The sequence below is a fragment of the Carlito syrichta genome, unplaced genomic scaffold (genome assembly GCF_000164805.1).
Source record: "Carlito syrichta isolate Samal-C Ts95f unplaced genomic scaffold, Tarsius_syrichta-2.0.1 Scaffold316198, whole genome shotgun sequence".
Classification (NCBI taxonomy): Eukaryota; Metazoa; Chordata; class Mammalia; order Primates; family Tarsiidae; genus Carlito; species Carlito syrichta.
In genome coordinates, this window is record NW_007260294.1 from 133991 (window position 1) to 154353 (window position 20363).

General features: G+C 36.9%; 1 protein-coding gene across 2 annotated transcripts in view; it reads left to right on the plus strand.

The window, feature by feature from the left end:
- ANKIB1 (ankyrin repeat and IBR domain containing 1) overlaps positions 1–19095 on the plus strand; it is a 112094-nt gene extending 92999 nt beyond the window's left edge. Inside the window, exons 11-19 of one of the 2 annotated variants that reach the window (XM_008073838.1) lie at positions 2498–2632; positions 3546–3632; positions 3723–3789; positions 5821–5966; positions 7327–7505; positions 9274–9325; positions 14452–14566; positions 15463–15596; positions 15950–19095. In XM_008073838.1, coding sequence (XP_008072029.1) covers positions 2498–2632; positions 3546–3632; positions 3723–3789; positions 5821–5966; positions 7327–7505; positions 9274–9325; positions 14452–14566; positions 15463–15596; positions 15950–16693 — 1659 coding nt within the window. In that variant the 3' untranslated portion in view covers positions 16694–19095. The remainder of the gene's footprint in view (positions 1–2497; positions 2633–3545; positions 3633–3722; positions 3790–5820; positions 5967–7326; positions 7506–9273; positions 9326–14451; positions 14567–15462; positions 15597–15949) is intronic. The other variant, XM_008073839.2, reaches the window with a different exon arrangement.
- Positions 19096–20363: the final 1268 nt, after the last annotated feature.

Here is a 20363-nt window from a genome sequence, read left to right on the forward strand (position 1 = left end):
TTTTTTAAATCTCCATCTTACACTAATTCTTAAAGCAATGAGCCCTGATGGATACACAGTAGAATTTTATCAAACCTTTCAGGAACAGGAAATTCCAATGTTATTTAAACTGTCTTGGGAGTTTAAAAAAAAAAAAAAATCTGAGTGCAGTGGCTCAAGCCTGTAATCCCAGCAATCTGGGAGGCCGAGGCAAGAGAATTGCCTAAGCCCAGAGGTTCAAGACCAGCCTGGGCAACTTGGTGAGATCTCATCTCTACAATAAATTAAAAAATTAGCCAGGCATGGTAGCGGGCACCTGTAGTTCTGGCTACTTGGACAGCTGAGGCAGGATTGCCTAAGCCTAGCAAATAGATGCTGGGGTACTGGTGAACTTGCCACTGCACTCCAGCCTGAACGACGGAGTGAGACTCAAACTCAAAAAAACTTTTTTTAATTTTTTTAAGAAGCTATAGATTAATCTTAAAAAAGAACAAGCAGAAGTCCTAAATAAGGTATTAGAGGTGGGGGGAAAAAAATCCAGACATATTAGCAAACATAACCCAGCAGAGCACATTCAACAGTTAATTGACCAACCTGGCTCGGTGGCTCAGCCTGTAATCCCAGCACTTTGGGAGGCGGAGGCAAGTGGATTGCCTGAGCCCGTGGGTTTGAGACCAGCCCGGGCAACTTGGCAAGACCTCATCTCTACAATAAATCAAAAATTAGCCAGGCGTGGTAGCACATGCCTATAGTTCTGACTACTTGGAAGGCTAAGGCAGAAGAATTGCCAGAGCCCAGCAGGTCAACGCTGGGGTGGCCATGAGCATGCCACTGCACTCCAGCCTGGGCGACAGAGTAACATTCCAACTTAAAAAAGGGGGGGGGCAGGAGGAGTTAATTGACCACGTAGAGTTTATTCTAGGAATACAGGTTAAGTATTCCTTACCCTGAATGTTCTGTAAAGAATGGTCATTGATTTTTTGCCAAAGGAGGGGTAGAATGAATTCTTCCTTGGGCTGATAAAAACGAATTACCTCAGCCCCAAAGTTAGCATACTTATTGGGGAAACGAGGCATTCTCACTAAACTCAAAAACAAAATAAGGATGCAGTTGCCAGTATTAGTAACATTGGACTGAAGATACTGGTCAACATAATTAACAGAAAGAAATCAGAGATGTAAAAACTAGAAACAAAGTGATAAAATTACCACTTTTAGCAGATGGCATAATTGTATACCTGGCAGACCCACAAGAATCAACTGAAAAACTGCCACAAACAACAAAAATTCAGTTAAGCATCAGAGCACAAAACTACTATGCAGAAAGTAATGACCTTCATGTGTACCAACAAAAACCAAATAGAATATATACTGGACAACCTCATCTGTCTAGAAATAAACTTAACAAGAAATATACAAAACATGAAAAATACAAACCCTCTGTGGGACACAAAAGATGACAAATGAAATGTCAACCAAGTTCTTAGAAAGATTCCAATAAAAACATCAACAGGTCTTATTTCTGAATTTGGTAAACTAATTCAAAAGTTCATATGGGAAAGCAAAGCAAGAATAACTAGGAAAACTCTGAAAAAGAACATTGTGGGGGAATTAGCCTTGTCAAATAGTAACCCATATTATAAAGCCTCATTAACGCAGTATGGTTCTGACACATGAAAAGACAAATGAACGGAACAAGAAAGCCCAGAAAATAAACACAGATACACAGGAATTTAGTTTATGGTAAAGTTGGCATCTTCAACCAGTGGAGAAACATGCTTTTCAATAAGCATAAGTATTAGGACAGCTCAGTAGCTATGGGGAAAAAAATGAATTTGAGCTCACACTGTATATCCAAATAAATTCCAAGTGGCTCAAAGATTTAAAGTTTCTTTAAAAAATAAAATAACCCATAAAAATACCAGAAGACAGCACAGACTTGGAATGAGAAAATCTAACTGCGTCAAAAATCCAAAAGCATAAAAGAAAAAGATGTTTTCATACTGGAATGCTCTTTTTGACATTGTTTGATAATTATGGTAACTAAGTAAGCAAAATTTTCTTTAAAGTGGGAAACAGGTTATATGTCAGCTGTTCTACCTAGGGATATTTTAAACTTATTTCCAGTTTCAAAACCAATTTGTCAGAATTGCCAAAGGTCTTTCAGATAGACTGGTGAAGTTTTATAGACCAATGTCAGATTACTCTGTAGTTGAAAAATGAAACACTTGTCAGCATCTCTTTTTATTATTTGGAAAGCATATCTTATTGATATGTTCAGTGATCATAATGTTATGATTTAATCTATCCTTATAAGCAATATTTTAAACTACCCCCACGTCTTTCTATAGTATAGATGAGGTCTCCAGAGGAAACATGAGGAGGGCATGTCTTGAGAAGTCTTGTTCCTGGCCACACAGGCAGGATTATTTAATCTTGACAAATTGCTTAGCTATAAAGCAGAAAATAATTTGCATATTAACTTGGGGAAATGTTTGCATATATGTTTTATTTTGAAGTGCAAGTATGACTTCTGCTGGATTTGCCTAGAAGAATGGAAAAAACATAGTTCTTCCACTGGAGGTTATTACAGGTGTACTCGCTATGAAGTCATTCAGCATGTGGAGGAACAATCCAAGGAAATGACTGCAGAGGTAAGAGAACTAATTACACCAAACCTCTGCCTAAGCCACTTTATGCCATTGGAATTATTTTGTATTTTTTTTCCTATCTTCACCTTAATGAGATCTTAAATTGAACATACTTGAAATAATCTTTAAGCAGTTTTTCTTATTTTGGTGAAGATTTGAAAAGTCTGACATGTGCCAGCCTGCCTTTTTAAAGACCCAAAAACAGTCTTAGCATAATGTCAGCAATATAATATTACATGGTAGCATATGATAAGTGCCTTAATCTGCTGAGCTGCCATAACAGTACTATAGACTAGGTGGCTTAAACAGAAGTTTCTGGAAACTCACAGTTCTGGAAACTGGGAAGTCTAAGATCAAGATGTCAACCAATTTGGTTCTTTGTAAGAATATTCTTCCTGTCTTGCATATGACCACCTTCTCACTGTTTTCTCACATGGCCAGGAACGAAAGAGATTGACCTCTGGTAACCCTTGCCCTTCATATAAGGGAACCAGCCCCATCAGAATAGGGCCCACACTCACAACTTTATTTACTCTTTATTACCTTTTCACAGGCCCCATCTCCAAATGCAGTCACACTGGGGTTAGTGCTTCAACATATTGATGTTGGGGGGACACAGTTTAGTCCAAAGCAATAAACTATATAATAAAACATTAAAGATCTGATAAATGTAGTGATTGAAAAGCATCTTTGCCTTAAACTTTGAAATTGTAAATTCAGTGATTTATCATAGAGAATACAAATGCAAGACTTTGTTCTGGTTGCCTTTAAAATGTATTGGCTATTGTTTTCTCTGAAATAATCAAATCTAAATGCAATACTGTATGTTACTAATAAAACTTTTTAATTATCCCCCAAAAAACACTTTTAAACTACTAGTTTTTATAGAAGTCATTTATGTCCTTTTGTTTCTTAGGCTGAGAAAAAACATAAACGATTTCAGGAACTCGACAGATTTATGCACTATTACACAAGATTTAAAAACCATGAGCATAGTTATCAGGTATGTCCCAAATAATTTCAAATGAACTGAACTACACTTCTGTGAATAAGTAAAGAGAATAGTTTACATTATTTATTTCTGTTCCTTTAGTTAGAACAACGACTTCTTAAAACAGCCAAAGAAAAGATGGAACAATTGAGTAGAGCTCTCAAAGAAAGTAAGTTATCAGTGGTATGTGTGATAATTAATATAAAATATCCTTCAACGTTTAAGTCACTTCACTGGTAGGTTAGGCCCTTGAAGGAACACGTTCTGTTCATTAGCTTGTTCTGGTGCTGAATTGAGTCATCTGAAACCCTAAGTGCAGCTTAACAGATGAGGCTTCTGTGACTCCCAGCACCTAGCGTGCTCCTCTTGCTGCAGCCTGTGCTGTTGCCAGTCAAAACACATTATTTTGCTTACTCTATGCCACTGCTGGTTATCTGCAATGTGGAAAAAAGTGGATGGGCCCTAATTATTCAAAGCAGCAAGATTCACATGCTGCCCAATTGTCATGTAACTGAATACCCAAAAGTTATTGAGAAAATTTAGCAGAGTGGCTAATGGAGTAGAAGTCAAGGGCACTTTGGGTAGCAGTCATTCGACTGGTAAATAATGAACTTTGGGGTCAAAGAGGAAAGCTCTGAGGAAGGACTAACTTGTGGGTCCTAAAGGAATATTCAAAATATGAATTATTTGTTGCATCTTTAGAATATAATATCCCACAATGACCACACATAATACAGGTTCTGGTATGTTTGTTTTTAAAAGTCACACTTTAAAAATAATCATGGCTTGTATATGAAAGGAACACTTGAAGCCTAAAAATGTGATCAATTATACTTGGGTTTGCTCTAGTTTCTAAAAATAATGAGTACCAACATCCTTTTCATAACGACAGTTCCTAATTAGGACGGTACCCTAAGTTAAATAAATTAGAGTGGGGAAAAAGTGTCAATAGCAGCTTAGTCTCCTTGGTAACTGTTAGTTCTTAGACTTTATTAATGATTTAACTACATCGCACACATATCAGACTCTTGAAATATTATTTACAGTAAAAATTGAAAGGAAAAAGCCCTCACAAGTTCTACAGTTCTTCAGCAGAGATTTTTTTTTTTTTCTGTTAGGTACTAATGTATCCCTAGGGTTTAAAACTGTGTCTAACACACAGTAACACTCCATAAATGTTTGTAGATCTGAATTATTATTTCTTTTCAACATTTTGAGGTTCCGGGTGCCATAGTGAGATATGAAATAGAGTGAAAAGATAATAACAATTAGAAAGGAAGAAATAAAATGTCACGTATTTCTCACACATGTCATAAATAGGGGAAAGTTATTTTGGTTTTTTACACCTTAGTTTGAATACTGACCCTAGGAACTGAATGTTCTCAAAAATTTTAGAGTGATCTGTACATCAGTTTGTGTATATATATATATATATATGTAATTTATTTCTATAGACATACAGAATAATCTGATTTTTCAACAGTATTTATGAATTTAGAGTCTACTGTTTAATTTCTGGAGGTTTTTTTTTTTTTGTAGTTAAGCAAAAAGCCAGAATGTCACGGTATTTTGGGTAGGAAGAGTCTCAAATATTAAGACTCTTAATATCTCGCCTCCTCCTTCTTCTTCCTTTTTCCTTCCTCCTCCGTCCTCCTTCTTCCTTCTTCCTTCTTCTTCTTCCTTCTCCTTCTCTTTCTCCCTTTCTTTCTCTGAAGTTTTTTATTTACTAGCATTGGTTATCTAGTTGTTCCTAAAAATGTTGCATCGAGGCATAATTATAATTAGACTTTTGGGGGGGGCAAGCAATTTAACAAAGGCATTAGTTCCCATTGTTAAGCAGCAAAGTTCCCCTAAGGACAATATGAAAAATTTGGTGAAGCATGGAACCTTTCATCTGCCCTAAAGCTAGATTTGGTTACTGATAGAGTGAGACTAGAGTCAGGAGGAGTGTACGCATTCCTTTATGACTCCCATCAGTGCTCCTGGGCTGCAGGGGTTTGTGCTTCATCACACATGCATCTTTTATGTAGGTTTGTAGTCTGGTTCAAGTAAGTATTACACAGCTAATTCTAACAGCTTCGTTCTTCTTAAGGATTCTTCTTTTTAAAAAAGGGAGGGAGGGAGGGAGGGAGGCATAATTATTTATGTTATAATAGCATATTTGCAAATAAAGATTCACTGCACCTCACTTACTTCATAGCTGAAGGAGGCTGCCCAGATACCACTTTCATTGAAGATGCAGTTCATGTGCTCTTAAAAACTCGACGTATTCTCAAGTGTTCTTATCCATATGGATTTTTCTTGGAACCCAAAAGCACAAAGAAAGAAATTTTTGAACTAATGCAAGTAAGATATCTTTTTTAAATCACATTTAAATGGGTAGCAGTTTTTATGAAAAGCAGATCTTATCCTTTGTCTGCCACTTAGCTAAGTTTAATTTAATTTGGGTGTGATTAGCAAAACAATTCTATTTTTCATTTTTAAAATTTTTTAAAAATAAAAGTTAACAGTAATAAACTGAAATTTTCTTTATGTTTAAATTTGTCACTCTGCAGAACTTAGTGAGTCCTGAGCTATGCAAGCATTTCTTTCCTCCAGTATTTATTTGTTTTAAACTGGCTGAGATTGAAATCTGGCCTATTTCTGATTATGTAGTTAGGAATTTTGTCATCAAAGATGAAACAAACTGGATTACATACTGGGTGAGAAAATTGCTATTTACCAGTTTGTTTTAAAAGTATAACTTGAAAAGTTACAGTATTTAAAAAATACGGCCGAGCTCTGTGGCTCAATCTGTAATCCCAGCACTTTGGGAGGCCGAGGCAAGTGGATTACCTGAGCCTGCAGGTTCGAGACCAGCCCAAGAAACTTGACGAGACCTTGTCTCTACAGTAAATAAAAAATTAGCCGTTCGTGGTAGCGCACGCCTATAGTTCCAGCTACTTGGAAGGCTGAGATGGAAGGATCACCAGAGCCCAGCAGGTCGACGCTGGGGTTGCTCTGAGCATACGTGACACTACCCTCTAGCCTGGGCATCAGAAGGAGACTCCAACTAAATATAAAAAATAAAAATAAAAACACCTAAGCCTAGTGGTATCGCTATAGCTATAAACTTCATTGTACGTTGTTCTTCTTTTAAAGTCACCAAACTTTTCTCTCATTGGTTTTCATGTCATCTTTGAGCTGCCCTTTGCTAATGTATGTTCTATATTTCTTTGAAGCCTCAATATTTATTTTCTCTGTAAAGCTTTACAGACCTAACCCCAGTCACAGTGGTCTTGCCTTGCCTCCAATTCCTTCAGCATTTACATATAGTCTGAACCATAGCATCATGCATTTGCTTGTACAGTGCCTTAAAATGTGTTCTTTTTTCACATAAACTAATTATAAATTCTTGTAGACATCTGCTATACTCACTACTTCTTTGTAATCTGTACCAGCTACGTTGCTATAAATGCCTATCAAATAAGTGCTATTTTCCTGAATTTAAGATGACTTTATGTATGTCTTTCTTTTTCTTTTGTAACCTGGAAAAAATGTACAAAATTGAAAGCATGTTAAATATGAAGTTATTTCAAAATTTGAATTAATTTATGACTTCCAAAGAGTGAGATTTAACTGAGAAACCAGGTAGACTCTGGATTGGCTATTGACTAACCCATTCAGCCTACAATCTTTTTTTTCCCTCTCTCTCTTCTTACCATAGACAGATCTAGAAATGGTGACTGAAGACCTTGCCCAAAAGGTCAACAGGCCTTACCTCCGCACACCTCGTCACAAGATCATCAAAGCAGCATGCCTTGTACAACAGAAGAGGCAAGAGTTCCTGGCGTCTGTGGCTCGAGGAGTTGCTCCTGCAGACTCACCGGAAGCTCCAAGGCGCAGGTAAAAAGAATGTGTGCTGTGGACATCACCCTGGCTCCAGCCTCTGATGTCAGCAGGTCTGTTTTATTAAGTCAGCAAGGGTTTTTATATTTCTGAAAGTTACTTATGGGTAGCTGATAAAAATATGTTAACTTCTTTTTGGTAAATTTTTTTCCTCAGCACTATTTGGGGGTTTTTCGTTTTGTTTTTCTTTTTTTTAATTATTTGTCATAGTGTAGCTCCTCAGATTAAATTAGACTGGTTGATTATTTCACACTTCAGTTGAACTCATAACTCAAATCTATATATATGTGTGTATACATATATACATAACACACACACAAAACTGTACGAGGGGGACCCAGAAAAAGTTTATTTATTTAAAAATTGTGTATTTATTCTTATGTGTTTAAACCTCAGTCGCCTTCAAAATACTCTTAATTTGATGTAATACACATATTGAGATGCTTTTTCCACTGCCCAAAATAGTTTTTGAACTCTTCAATTTTGATTCCTGTTAGTGATTCTGCCATTTTTTATTTCACCTCTTCCACATTGTCAAAACTTCCCTTTGAGGACTTTTTTCATCTAGGGAAACAGAAAAAAAGTCACTTGCGGCAAGATTGGGTGAATAGGGAGGGTGGGACATGGGGGTCATGCCATTTTTCGGTCAAAAACTGCTAAACATGCAGCATAGTGTGGGCAGGTGCACTTGTAAACCACTCATCATGAAATGGGCAAACACATTGAAAGAATCTTGAAGCAGAATTCACTGAAGCTGAATGCAGCCTCTCACAACAACACTAACTGGTACACAGAGGCCTGTGAGTACCTAGAACACTTACCTAGCAGGGGAAGCCTGTACTACAAGGACCCTCCAAAAAATAATTCTGAGTTTTTTGGGTACCCTCTCATATGTAGTGATATGGTAGTCATAAACATAGTATGTAGAATTTGGAAACTTTGCCAACTTGTTATGGTCGTATTTGTATTTTTGTGTTAAAAATTTGTGAAGAGTCGGGTACGGTGGCTCACGCCTGTAATCCCAGCACTTTGGGAGGTATAGGTGAGAGGATTGCCTGAGCTCAGGTGTTCGAGACCAGCCTGAACAACATGGCGAGACCTCGTCTCTACAATAAATCAAAAATTTAACTGAGCATGGTGGCACATGCCTGTAGTTCTAGCTACTTGGAAGGCTGAGGCGGAAAAATCACCTGAGCCCAGCAGATCAAGGCTGCTGTGGCCGTGAGCGTGCCATTGCACTCCAGCCTGGGTAACAGAGTGAGATTCCAACTCAAAGAAAACAAAAAAAATAGAACAAAAAGTTGTGAAGAAATGAGAAATTTGGTATTAATAAAGTTACCTAGTAAGCCAAATTCATCAATTAAAGAGCAGGTAGCTTTGGGTTGCTTTATTTTACATACTTATACTGCTTCTGCCATTATAAACTGAAGCATATTTTATTATCTTTCATAATTATAAGTATTAGAAATTCCTTTGATCCTATTTTTATATATTTATAAGTAAATACTTGTACAAAATAAAAATAGAAGCAGTCATAAAATACTTTATGATGATTTTTTTTCACTGTTTTACAAAAACATAAAGCACCTTCAAATTTGAAAGAAATAATGAAGTATCATTTTAATTATATTTTAATAGTTTATCTATTTTAGTTAAGCAAGTTCCAAGCAGAAGAATAAAAATAAAGTTCAAAGGGCAAGGGTCTGATTATGTATACTTTGTGGTACTGATATTAAATCAAATGGTATGTCTAATTTCTTTGTAGCTTTGCTGGTGGAACATGGGATTGGGAATATTTAGGATTTGCATCACCTGAGGTAATTGTTCTGCGGGTTTTTTTCCTTATTGTAGTCCTGCTTGTATTTGCACCCTCATCTATTATAAATATCCTACTGAGGTGATCAGCAATGCTTTCTCTTTCTTTTGTGACAAAAAGACCCTAACAGAGCCTCCGTTTGCTATTTATGGAACTGGAGTATCATCACAGTGTTAAATGCATTCCCCTTGTATTATTTTTAATTACTAAACAGTTAGAATTAAGGCAAATTTATAGCATAAATTTTTAGAAAATATCTTCTAATTGGCTAATAGAGATGTTGATTTTATTTATTAGAAGTGTATTTCTAGGCCGGGCATGATGGCTCATGCCTATAATCCCAACACTTTGGGAGGTAGAGGTGAGAGGATGCCTGAGCCCAGGAAACCAGCCTGGACAACATGGCAAGACCTTGTCTTTACAATAAGTAAAATAAAATAAAAATAAATAAAAATTAGCTGGACATGCTGGCATGCGCCTATAGTCCCAGGTACCTGGTGGTGTGGTAGTGCACGTCTATAGTCCCATCTACTTGAAAGGCTGAGGCAGAAGGATCACCTGAGCCCAGCAGGTCGAGACCTTGCCTCTGCATTCTAGCCTGGGCAACAGAGTCAAGACCCCAACTCTAAAAAAAAAAAGTATTTTTAGTTGTAATATTGTTACAATCTGAAACAATATTAAAACATATTCCAAGTTACTATAACAACCTGAGAGCATCATTTGCTAAGGTGGAAAACTTGACATTAATAATGTTTATGCAGAAAGAAATGCTTTGCTTGGTTGCTTTCTGCTTCCCTTTAAGACTTTTGCACTCTTATTTTTTCGTTATTGTTGTTCCTACACCATTTTAAAATACAGAAAGTCTAAACTACTAACATTGCAAATAGCAGTTGTGGCGAATATCTGTAAGATGTAGAGTGAAAATCTTAATCACATAGCTGTTTTCTGAGATTTGAATTGCCACTGTCACTGTTGAGTCTGATTTTAAAATGGTTTTAACCGTTTTATTTTCTTCTCTCTTTCCATCTGTGCTCTTTATAAAATAGTATACCATTTGATGCTTATATTATGATAATCATTCAACTTAATTCTTAGAAGAAGATAGGACAAATGATGAAACCTTTGTTTATCATTTATAGTCCATTTGTTATCTGCAACTGAAAGTGAAATTATTATCCTGACATGACTATAGCTTATTTAAATCAAATACTTCCTCTTTTCAGCTGCTGAGGATACTTGCAATCTCTTTGTGGTCTTTTGTATCGATAGATACACCAAGAAAATATTGATTTGAGAAAACAATTTTTGCTTAGAGCCCCGATATGGAAATTTTAAATTCACTGAAATTGCCAAAACTTTTATTAATTATATATTAATGGAATTTTTATTTTAAAACTATGTGTATTGTTTTTGTTTTGTTTTGTTGTTGAGTTGGAGTCTCACTCTATCACCCAGGCTAGAGTGCAGTGGCACAATCACGGCTACCGCCGCCTCAACCTGCTAGGCTCAGGGAATCCTTCGGCCTTAGCCTTCTAAGTAGCTGGGACTACAGGTGTGCAACACCACCATGCCTGGCTAATTTTTTATTTACTGTAGAGATAAGTTGTCACCAAGTTGCCCAGGCTGGTCTCAAACTCCTGGGCTCAGGTAATCCTCTCGCCTCCGCCTCCCAAAGTACTGAGATTATAAACATGAGCCACTGTGCCCGGCTTGAATCTTTTTTATCTGATCCTATACTTATTATATATGTTATAATATAATTACAACTTTGGAGATATTCTTAAAAATGTCCATCTAAAAGGAAGAATACACAAATTTCAATTATAGGGGAAAAAAAAACCAGGTGCAGTGACTCACACTGCAATCCAGAACTTTGGGAAGCCAAGGTGAGAGAATTGCTTGAGCCCAGAAGTTCAAAACCAGCCTGAGCCACATAGTAAGACCTTTATCTCTACAAAAAATCAAAAAATTGGGCGTGGTGGTGCATGCCTGTAGTCTCTGCTACTTTAGAGGCTAAGGAAGAAGGATCTCCTGAGTCCAGGAGGTCAAAACTGCAGCAAGCTGTGATCGTGCCATTGTACTCCAGCTTACGTGACAGAGTGAGACCCCAACTCAAAAAAAAAAAAAAAAAAGAGTAGAAACACAATTTAGCAAAAATAAAGCGCTTATCAGTGTATTCATAATCATGTATAGATTAATTTGTGGTTCTGGCTCTGACAATAACTTTAGGAATCCTGAAATACTGAAGTCCTGCTAATATGACTGTCACTTAAATTTATTTTTTATGAATTGACAAATTTGACAAAAATTATTTCATTTACTTTGTTTTTTTTAAAGTCTTTGACGCCGGGCTCGGTGGCTCAGCCTATAATCCCACGCCTTTGGGAGGCTGAGGTGAGTGGATTGCCTGAGCCCACGGGTTCGAGACCTGCCTGGGCAACTTGGCGAGACCTCATATCTACAATAAATCAAAAAATCAGCCGGGCGTGATAGCACATGCCTGTAATTCTGGCTACTCGGAAGGCTGAGGCGGAAGGATCGTTGGAGCCCAGCAGGCGAGGCTGTGGTGGCCGGGAGCGGCCACTGCACTCCAGTCTGGGCAACCGAGTGAGACTCCAACTCAAAAAAAAAAAAAAAAGTCTTTGACACATTGAACCACTAAGCTTTTATGTAAACTTTATTCCAAATCTAAAGAATTACCACACCATGAGACTTCCAGATTCTGTGTATGTATGGTTATCGAAAAACTGCCAAAATTATGTTTTTTAAAAACAACTCTTTGCTTTAGTATACACTTTGGGAAGAAGATAAGATTACCAAACTCCAGTAGACTTTTAGGTTGAATTTATAATTTTTCAATGACATTAATTCCTATTCTTTAGTTAAATTGAATGAGTCATTGACAAACATAGATATTTATTTTGTGCCACTTTTAAGGCAATGAGACTTAATGTAGAGAGCAAAGTTTTAAATCTGAAGGACACCTGAGTTCAGGTTCTAACTCTGAAACTTATGAGACCTTAGGTTATGTTCTTCCTTGATTTCTCATCTTTAAAATGTGTATGATAATACTTCATGGATGTTCTGGGAAGATTAAGTCCCTGACAAAACTGATGCTATCATTTAAAAAAAAAAACTAGCACCTTTTCCCCTAAAATTCCTAGAGTTTTTTCCATCTTCTCTGTAGCCTTCACACTCTCAAACCATTTGGAGCATCCTGGCTAAAGCCTTATCATACTTGAAGATCTTAGAAATCCTTGGAAACTTTCAGATCAATTTAATTTTATGAAAACAATTTTTTTACACCTGTTGCATTGTGAGAGAATGCTATGGGAGAGTTTTCTGTCAGAATAATACAAGAAATATAATGTTTCTTTTATACTCATTTTTAAACCATTTAGTTTTCTTAAATTGGACATATGTATAGCCTGTAGTCAGTAATAGTTTATGTAGTTCATAATAACTTTGTACCATTATCAAACTTATAAACTAAGCAAGTTCTCCCTAAATATAAACCTTGAATTGAGATACATTGTTCACACCATCTTTGTCTAAGAAATGTGGTCCTCGGTGATCCATTGAGCCATGATGATACATAAGCAATCATTTGGTTTGAGATAATGGGCCTCTAGGAGAAGAGGAAGCGATGCCCCAGCTCAGCAAGAAACTAGAAAAACAACATAATTCCTCAGGGCACTTGAAGTATCTCTCATTCATTGTTTTCTAACCTGGTAGGATACCTCTCATTTCTTATTAAGAGTTCAACTACTTAGATAAATGAGGGAATTTATGTAAATTTAACTAGTGTGATGTGATATTGAAGTTGTACTGTGATATAAAATGTCTTCACTTATTCCTAGTACTTGCACTATTAGCATATTCTAGGATAACTGGGGTAATCATAAACCTTGAGCATCTTATTACGGATGTTGATCACGGAAATATTCTGTAATGATTCTCAAAAATAGCCTTTTTATGTTGGTGTCATGCACTCTGGCCTCTTGTCCATTTTCTTTTCTTCTCTCACTGAAATCTGGAAAAGTTCTTTTTATACCCAGGTAATGGCAGGTAGTCCCCAGTTGTAGCCTCTGGTGATAGCAAACACACTTTAAACTGTTGCCACAAATGTAAAATAGACTCAGGACATCTGCCTAAGTCTGTGTTCATCCCATGTGCCAAATAGAAAACACTTCCCCTGCCTGTGTTGTAGATAACACTACATATTGGCTAATATAGGAAGGAAATCAGATATCTTATTTTGAAGCTAACCTAACCATTTTCTTTTAATCTAGCCATTTGATTTGTGAGTATGGTATTTAGTAGTCCCAAAGAATAGAAAACCTAGTTGGGCATGGTAGTTCACACCTGTAATCCCAGCACTTTGGGAGGCCAAGGCAAGCAGATTGCTTGAGCCCAGGAGTTCAAGACTAACCTGGGCAACATAGTGAGACCTCGTCTCTACGAAAAAATAAAAATAAAAATTAGCCAGGCATGGTAGTGCATCGCATGCCTGTAGTCCCAGCTACTCAGGAGACTGAAGAGGAACGACCGTCTGAGCCCAGGTCGAGGCTGCCAGGAGCCTAGATTGTCATGATCCTGCCACTGCACTCCAGCCTGGGCAACAGAGTGAGACTGCAGCTCAAAAAAAATCCAACAATTTGGCAAGTACTTAACAGTGTGTTCTTTTTTGTTGTTTTTGTTCTTTTTTTTTTTTTTTTTTTTTAATGTTACAGCCACTTTTTAAAATCCACCACTAAGGAGAGCTTAACTTATATTAGTAAAATGATTGTGGTATTATTTATAATATTAGATAACATGACCCTTGAAATCACCAGGTATATGAGATAAGGTTCAGACATAATCTATAATGGGGCTTGCAAGTATTCCCAATTTATCCAGACAGTTTATAATGACTATCTGAGCATTTTCTTTTTCCATTTTACCCTTTCCATTTCCTTGGCATGGCAAAACTTGAAGTTTCTTTTTTTAATAAAGCCAGGTGATTTTATAATCTGTGTATTAAAAATCACAAACTTTTTCCCCTAGGGAAAAAAGTATGTAGTTTGTTTTATTTGCATTTTAAAAATTGCATGCTCTCCTGTATTTTATAACCTTTGGTTTATGCAGGAATATGCTGAATTTCAGTATCGGAGGAGACATAGACAACATCGTCGTCGAGGAGATGTGCACAGTCTGCTCTGTAATCTTCCAAACCCTAATGAGCCAAGTGAAAGCACTTTAGGTAAGCTCTTTTAATTTCTTAGTTTTCCTGAATTTTTAAAACTGACTTATGTAAAGATTTATGAAAGAGCTTATAATTTAGATAGACAATAGATATGCAAGTGTTTCTGTTGTCACAGGATACAGAAAACCAGGAGCTTAAGAACATGGGATGTGGAGTCAGACAGACCTGGGTTCCTGACTCCACCTCTGCTATGTATTAGCTGTGTAACTTTAGTCAAGTCACTTAACCTTTCTGAGATTGCTTCCACATTCAAAAGAAGCCATGGTAATAGTGCCACCTCATATGCTCACTATGAGCATTAAACTAGATAATGCATGTAAGGCACTTAAGCATCTAGTGAGTATTCAGTAAGGCTGTAATATTGATACTGTTAATGTGTTCATGGAATATTTTTCTCCTAGTCTTATTTTCCTGTAGATATTATTTACAAGAGAGAGAATTTCTACAATTAGACATAAATTATTTTAATTGTTCAACTTTTAAATTATTGACTGAAAATCTTCAAACTATAATGTCAGGATCAGTGGAACAAAAGATTTACTCTTCAGGCTCTTATAATTCCCAGATTCTTTAATTTTAAGAAATCTGAAAATGAAAACACCTTTATGTTATTGCTTAAGAAAAAAAGAATCAATAGTGGTACTTTGCATTTATGAAGAGAATCATATAAAGTGTAAGCAAACAATGTAAAAACACTACAGACTTGAAGTGATAGTGTTGGATATATATTATCGCTCATGGTGAGATAGATATGGATGAAAAAATTCTCAAAAAGATTACATGAACGTGTGAACACAGGTTTTCACCAGCAGCGAAAGTAAAATTGCCAATTTAAGTAGCAAGATGTGCGGGGAAACAAAACCGATCTTGTCACTAACTTTTCTCTGACACAGATAACCCGGAAGGTAGCAGCAGCCGTCGGCCTGGCCCGTCTGTGGTGAGCTCCACGTCCATGAGTGTGCTGCACAGCTCCTCCCTGCGTGACTCCACCCCAGCCAGCCGCTCTGAAAACCAGGACTCTCTGCAGGTAGCCTTCCTAAGTAGTCTCTCTGCCCTTGCTTTTGTTCTTCCTCTCTTTAGTCTGGTTCCCTATTTTTACTTTTATTGCTTTCCTTTTTCTTCTGTCCTAAAATCTTTGATTAAAAGATGTGCTATGGGAAGAGATTTCTGTATGTCAGATTTATCTTAAGGTGAGTTTTTTCCTTTACCATGCATGGGCAAGGAGAAATTATAGTAAGATTTGAGTAGATGAAATAATTCTTCTATATAAATACTAATGTTAATTATCTGTTTGGTAAAGGAAGAATGGCACACCTGGTTGGGCTGAATGTTTTTTTCTTCAGTCAGATTTCAAGGTGGCTTTACTTTCTGTTACCTCAGGCTCTCAGTTCCTTGGATGAAGATGATCCCAATATACTTCTCGCAATACAGTTATCACTGCAAGAGTCCGGGCTGACCATTGATGAAGAAGAAACTAGAGACTTCCTCAGTAATGGAGCTTCTCTAGGAGCAATAGGCACTTCCTTACCTTCCAGGTTAGACTCAGTCCCCAGAAATACAGATAGCCCTAGAGCTGCATTGAGCAGCTCTGAGCTCTTGGAACTTGGTGATAGTCTCATGAGACTAGGAACAGAAAGTGACCCATTTTCAACTGACACTGTGAGTTCACACCCTCTCAGTGAGGCAAGAAGTGATTTCTGTCCCTCATCTAGTGACCCTGACTCTGCTGACCAGGACCCCAACATTGATGACAATCTTCTTGGCAACATCATGGCTTGGTTTCATGACATGAACCCTCAGAGTATTGCCCTAATTCCTCCAGCAACTACAGAAATCGGTGCAGATTCCCAGCTCTCTTGTGTCAAAGATGGGTCAGAAGGTGTGAGAGAAATGGAACTGGTGTCACCAGAAGAAGACTCAATATTTGAAGATGCTAGTGTCAGTGAAGGTAGAGGAACCCAGATAGAAGAGAATTCTTTGGAAGAAAATATTCTGGCTGGGGAAGCAGCGTCTCAAGCTGGTGATACTGGTAATGAGGCAGCCAGCAAAGGGGATGGTTTAGATGTTTCAAGTCAGACATCTCAAACCTCAAGTGACTGGCTTGAACAAGTACATTTAGTGTAAAGTGCACACATCTGGACTCTAAACAAATCGCAGGTACAGATGGTATGCTAGGTGGAGTATACTGGAGAGACTTTGATTCACTTAATTCCAACTCAGTTATAAACCACTAACGTTAGGATTGAATACACAGGAATTCCCTTGAATGGTAGCTTCGTTTCCTATTTTAACTGTATAGGGAACTTCTTTTGTATTTAATTGGGTAGTTTTTCCCCTTTTTGCTGACAAAAAGAAGAGCAAGAAAAACAAACAAAAATGACATAAATAGGTTGCATTCCAGATTCTAAGAAAATAAAGTCCTCTGTTTAGCCTAGGGTTGACAATACTTAAATTGAACATTTACATTAAAGGCTTACTCCCTAATCCTTTAAAAAAAAAAAAAGTTTCTTGATTTTTAGTTCACCTTGGACAGACCTAATAACATGTGTGTCCTCTTTCTCTTTGTGCTCTTCCATAACTTTCTTCCTTCCTTTTAGTCTGAGCAGTATCAATTGAGGCATCCAAAGCTTCTCTTTAGTGCTGCATCTACTACAGTGTAATTAGTTTTAATTTTCACATGAATCAAAGATTTCTTTACATGTCTATTCACAATCCAATTGTGCCAAACTCTGACTCGTGCGCTGACTAACAAGGCACTTAGGTGTGCAGTGTCCTAGAGTGCCAGAGCAGTATCCACGTTCTAGGAGTAAAAGGTGCCACTGAGTAGCAATGATGTTCCAGAATGTAAGGGGGTTTTGTTGTCATGGAGACTGCATTTAAATAAATGTAGCCTGTAGCTTAAGTTAACTAAACCTAATGCTGCTGCTAAAAACAGTTTAATATTAAAATACAGTTGATTAGCAACGGCGGTGCTGTATTTTAAGAGACACTTTATTGGAAGTGCAATCATAGTTCTTTGTTTTCACGGTTTTACAGTGCATTCTAATTACTAATGGGTGCAATTACTTTTAATGGTAAGTGTTTTATAATATAGAAAAAAGTGTTTTCATGAGTTATAGTGAATCCCACAATTATTAAAAAATTCAATAAAACATCCTGCGCAACATGTTACTGTGCCTTTGCCTAACCTAAATGGATAGTTGCCAGTTAAATAAGTGAGTAATTCAAATTTCAGTCTCTTCTGAAGTAACTATGCTATGAATTGCAAAGACCTCCATAAAACCACCCATGGCCTTGCCTTTACAGTAAATATAACAATTAAATGTTCAATCTGTTTGTTTGCCTAACTATCAGATGCTGACATGTGTTTGTTCTATTGCACAATACTCATTTACTGTGTGATTACTGTTTAGTGTTGAAAAAAATCAACTTCCTAGTTATCAGTGTCTTACTGTAAAGAAAATACTGGTCTTAGTTGTAATTAAGATGCAATGAATGGTACAGTGTGTAATTAAAACTAGAGTAAACTGTTGGAATGGCTGTTTTACTTACATATAATCAAAACTAGCATAACATAAACAGAATAGATAAGCGCAACACTCCATTTAATGTTTCACCAGGTTGTTACTAAAAATCTACAGATGCCAAAATTTCAGTGCCGAGTTTGTACAGGCAAGTCCTGGGCTGGGTAAGAGGTTATATTAGTATCAATATCCACAGGAGTTGTGAGTACATTTTGGTTCATTTATTTCCAAGCCCTGCTTTTGAAATATTCTTGTACTTCAAATTCATATGGCTAGAACATTATGTTAGAGTATTTCACTCCCCCCGGGCTTCCCTGGGACAAACTGGGAATTGCTCCTCTGCCGTGGAGATCAAAGGTCCACGTTACCTTTTCTCCTGTCATCAGAAACATTGAGATCAATCCCTATTAAAGTTAGTGGGGGGAAATATTATCTTTGTCTACAGTGTATTACTGTATATGGAACTGAAATAGTCCATTAAAGGATTTTTTTACAAATTTATTTTGGATTAAAAATACCAACACCAATAAGTTTTTAGACCAAGTTGTAATTTTCAGCAGAAAGCCTTTGCATCACATTGCAGCGTCTTGCACAGCTGCAGTAAGGTGAGAACGTGCTCTTTGTGAAGATAGCATACATGGTGGGTTCTGGGTTCCTTGCACCTTGTGCAGTCTCCTTTGTTTCTGTGCTGTTCTCTCCTGAGCATGAAAAATGATCATTATCCAATTTGTATTTCCTTGGTACATATTTTAAAAACGACACAGTCATTGACTTTACAATTCAGTAATAAAGTTTGGCAAAGCCTATTTTGTAAACAAGTTGATTTTATAATGTAAAAAAAGTTAATCTAACCTTGACTTGTTATTTGCACTTTCATAGTCTATACTTGATACATTCCCACTTTATATACAGTAGGATTCTACAAACGTGTAGATGTTTGGCCAAATGAATGCTGTTAATAATATGTAAAATTCTTTGATTAAACATTTATTACTTAAACTACTTCCATTTTGTCTCATTACATTGTAGACTTTGTTTTAACCAAGTCTGGAAGCTGATTTTCTTCAAATTAAATCCCTCCAATGTGATGGGATCAATTTGGTTCTTATATATAATTGATTAGTGCCTAACATTTTTACACTAGTCCACTTACTGAGCCTTTTAGACCCCAGTGGTAAACCCAAAAACACTGCATGACAGTGTTAAAACATTATAACCTCAATGCTCATTTTCTTTTCATCACGGCAGGAGAAAAATGGTATGGTTTTTCCTTGAAATCTAATAGGAACACACAGAACAAGAACTTTAAGGATGTTTTGTAAAATTACTTAGGAAAGGAAAGAATTTTTATGCCATGTGAATAAAACTGCCTGTTTCTCTGTCCCTTTTTTATTCTTCCCTTATCAGTTCCCAAAGCACATTTGCCCCTCCAAGCACATACGCGAGCTCCTGGCCACAGCTGCACCTCATGGCGTCTGCTTGTAATAATCGCTTGAGTCATACTGTTTTGTTCGTGCCTTGCATTGTATAGGTCTGAAGCTTAACGACCAATGCCCATATGCGAATTGTTCCTTAAATGTTGCTGTTTATTACAGTCACTGATCTCATTTTTGTTCTCAAATAGTTGTCACTTACCTGTTATGAACTCAAATCTGAGACTTATTAAAATTTGGTCATAATTTTGAAAGTTATAGTTAGTATATCTCTGAAGAGTAAAATCTTGGATTCTAAATATCAAATGATAATACAAACTTTAGGGGTGTTTTAAGGCTGAAATAGGGAAAAATTTTCATGTGCTCGGCTCTTAGGCTAAGTAGCAGTTTCAGCACTGTGCTACAGACATCATTACTCATTCTCCTTAGCAGCATTGTATTGCTTTGTCAGTTGTTATAACTTTCTCACCAGAATAGTATATTTATTTCTAGAAAGACAAAAGTGCTGTCTCTAGGCTACATTGTAAATCTTTAGGAACTGGCAGTAGTCATAGTTCTTAAAGAAAGGTGAGCTAGAGTCATTTCCTCAGCTCTCGGTTCCACTTATAGACTGACAGGTAGCTGACAGACTGAGTGGTGACTGAACTTTTGAAGGAATTCCCCTTAGTCTTTGAAACTGCAATTTGATGACACTCTTGATCAGGCTGTCATCTCTTAGCCACCTGTCTCATCCCATTCAGTATTTATTGTCCCGAGGCCCAGGTTGCATGAAGCTGCAGTTTACAACAGGTTGAGCATAGATGCATGAAAGAGTGAACAGAGCCACAGCATAATTGT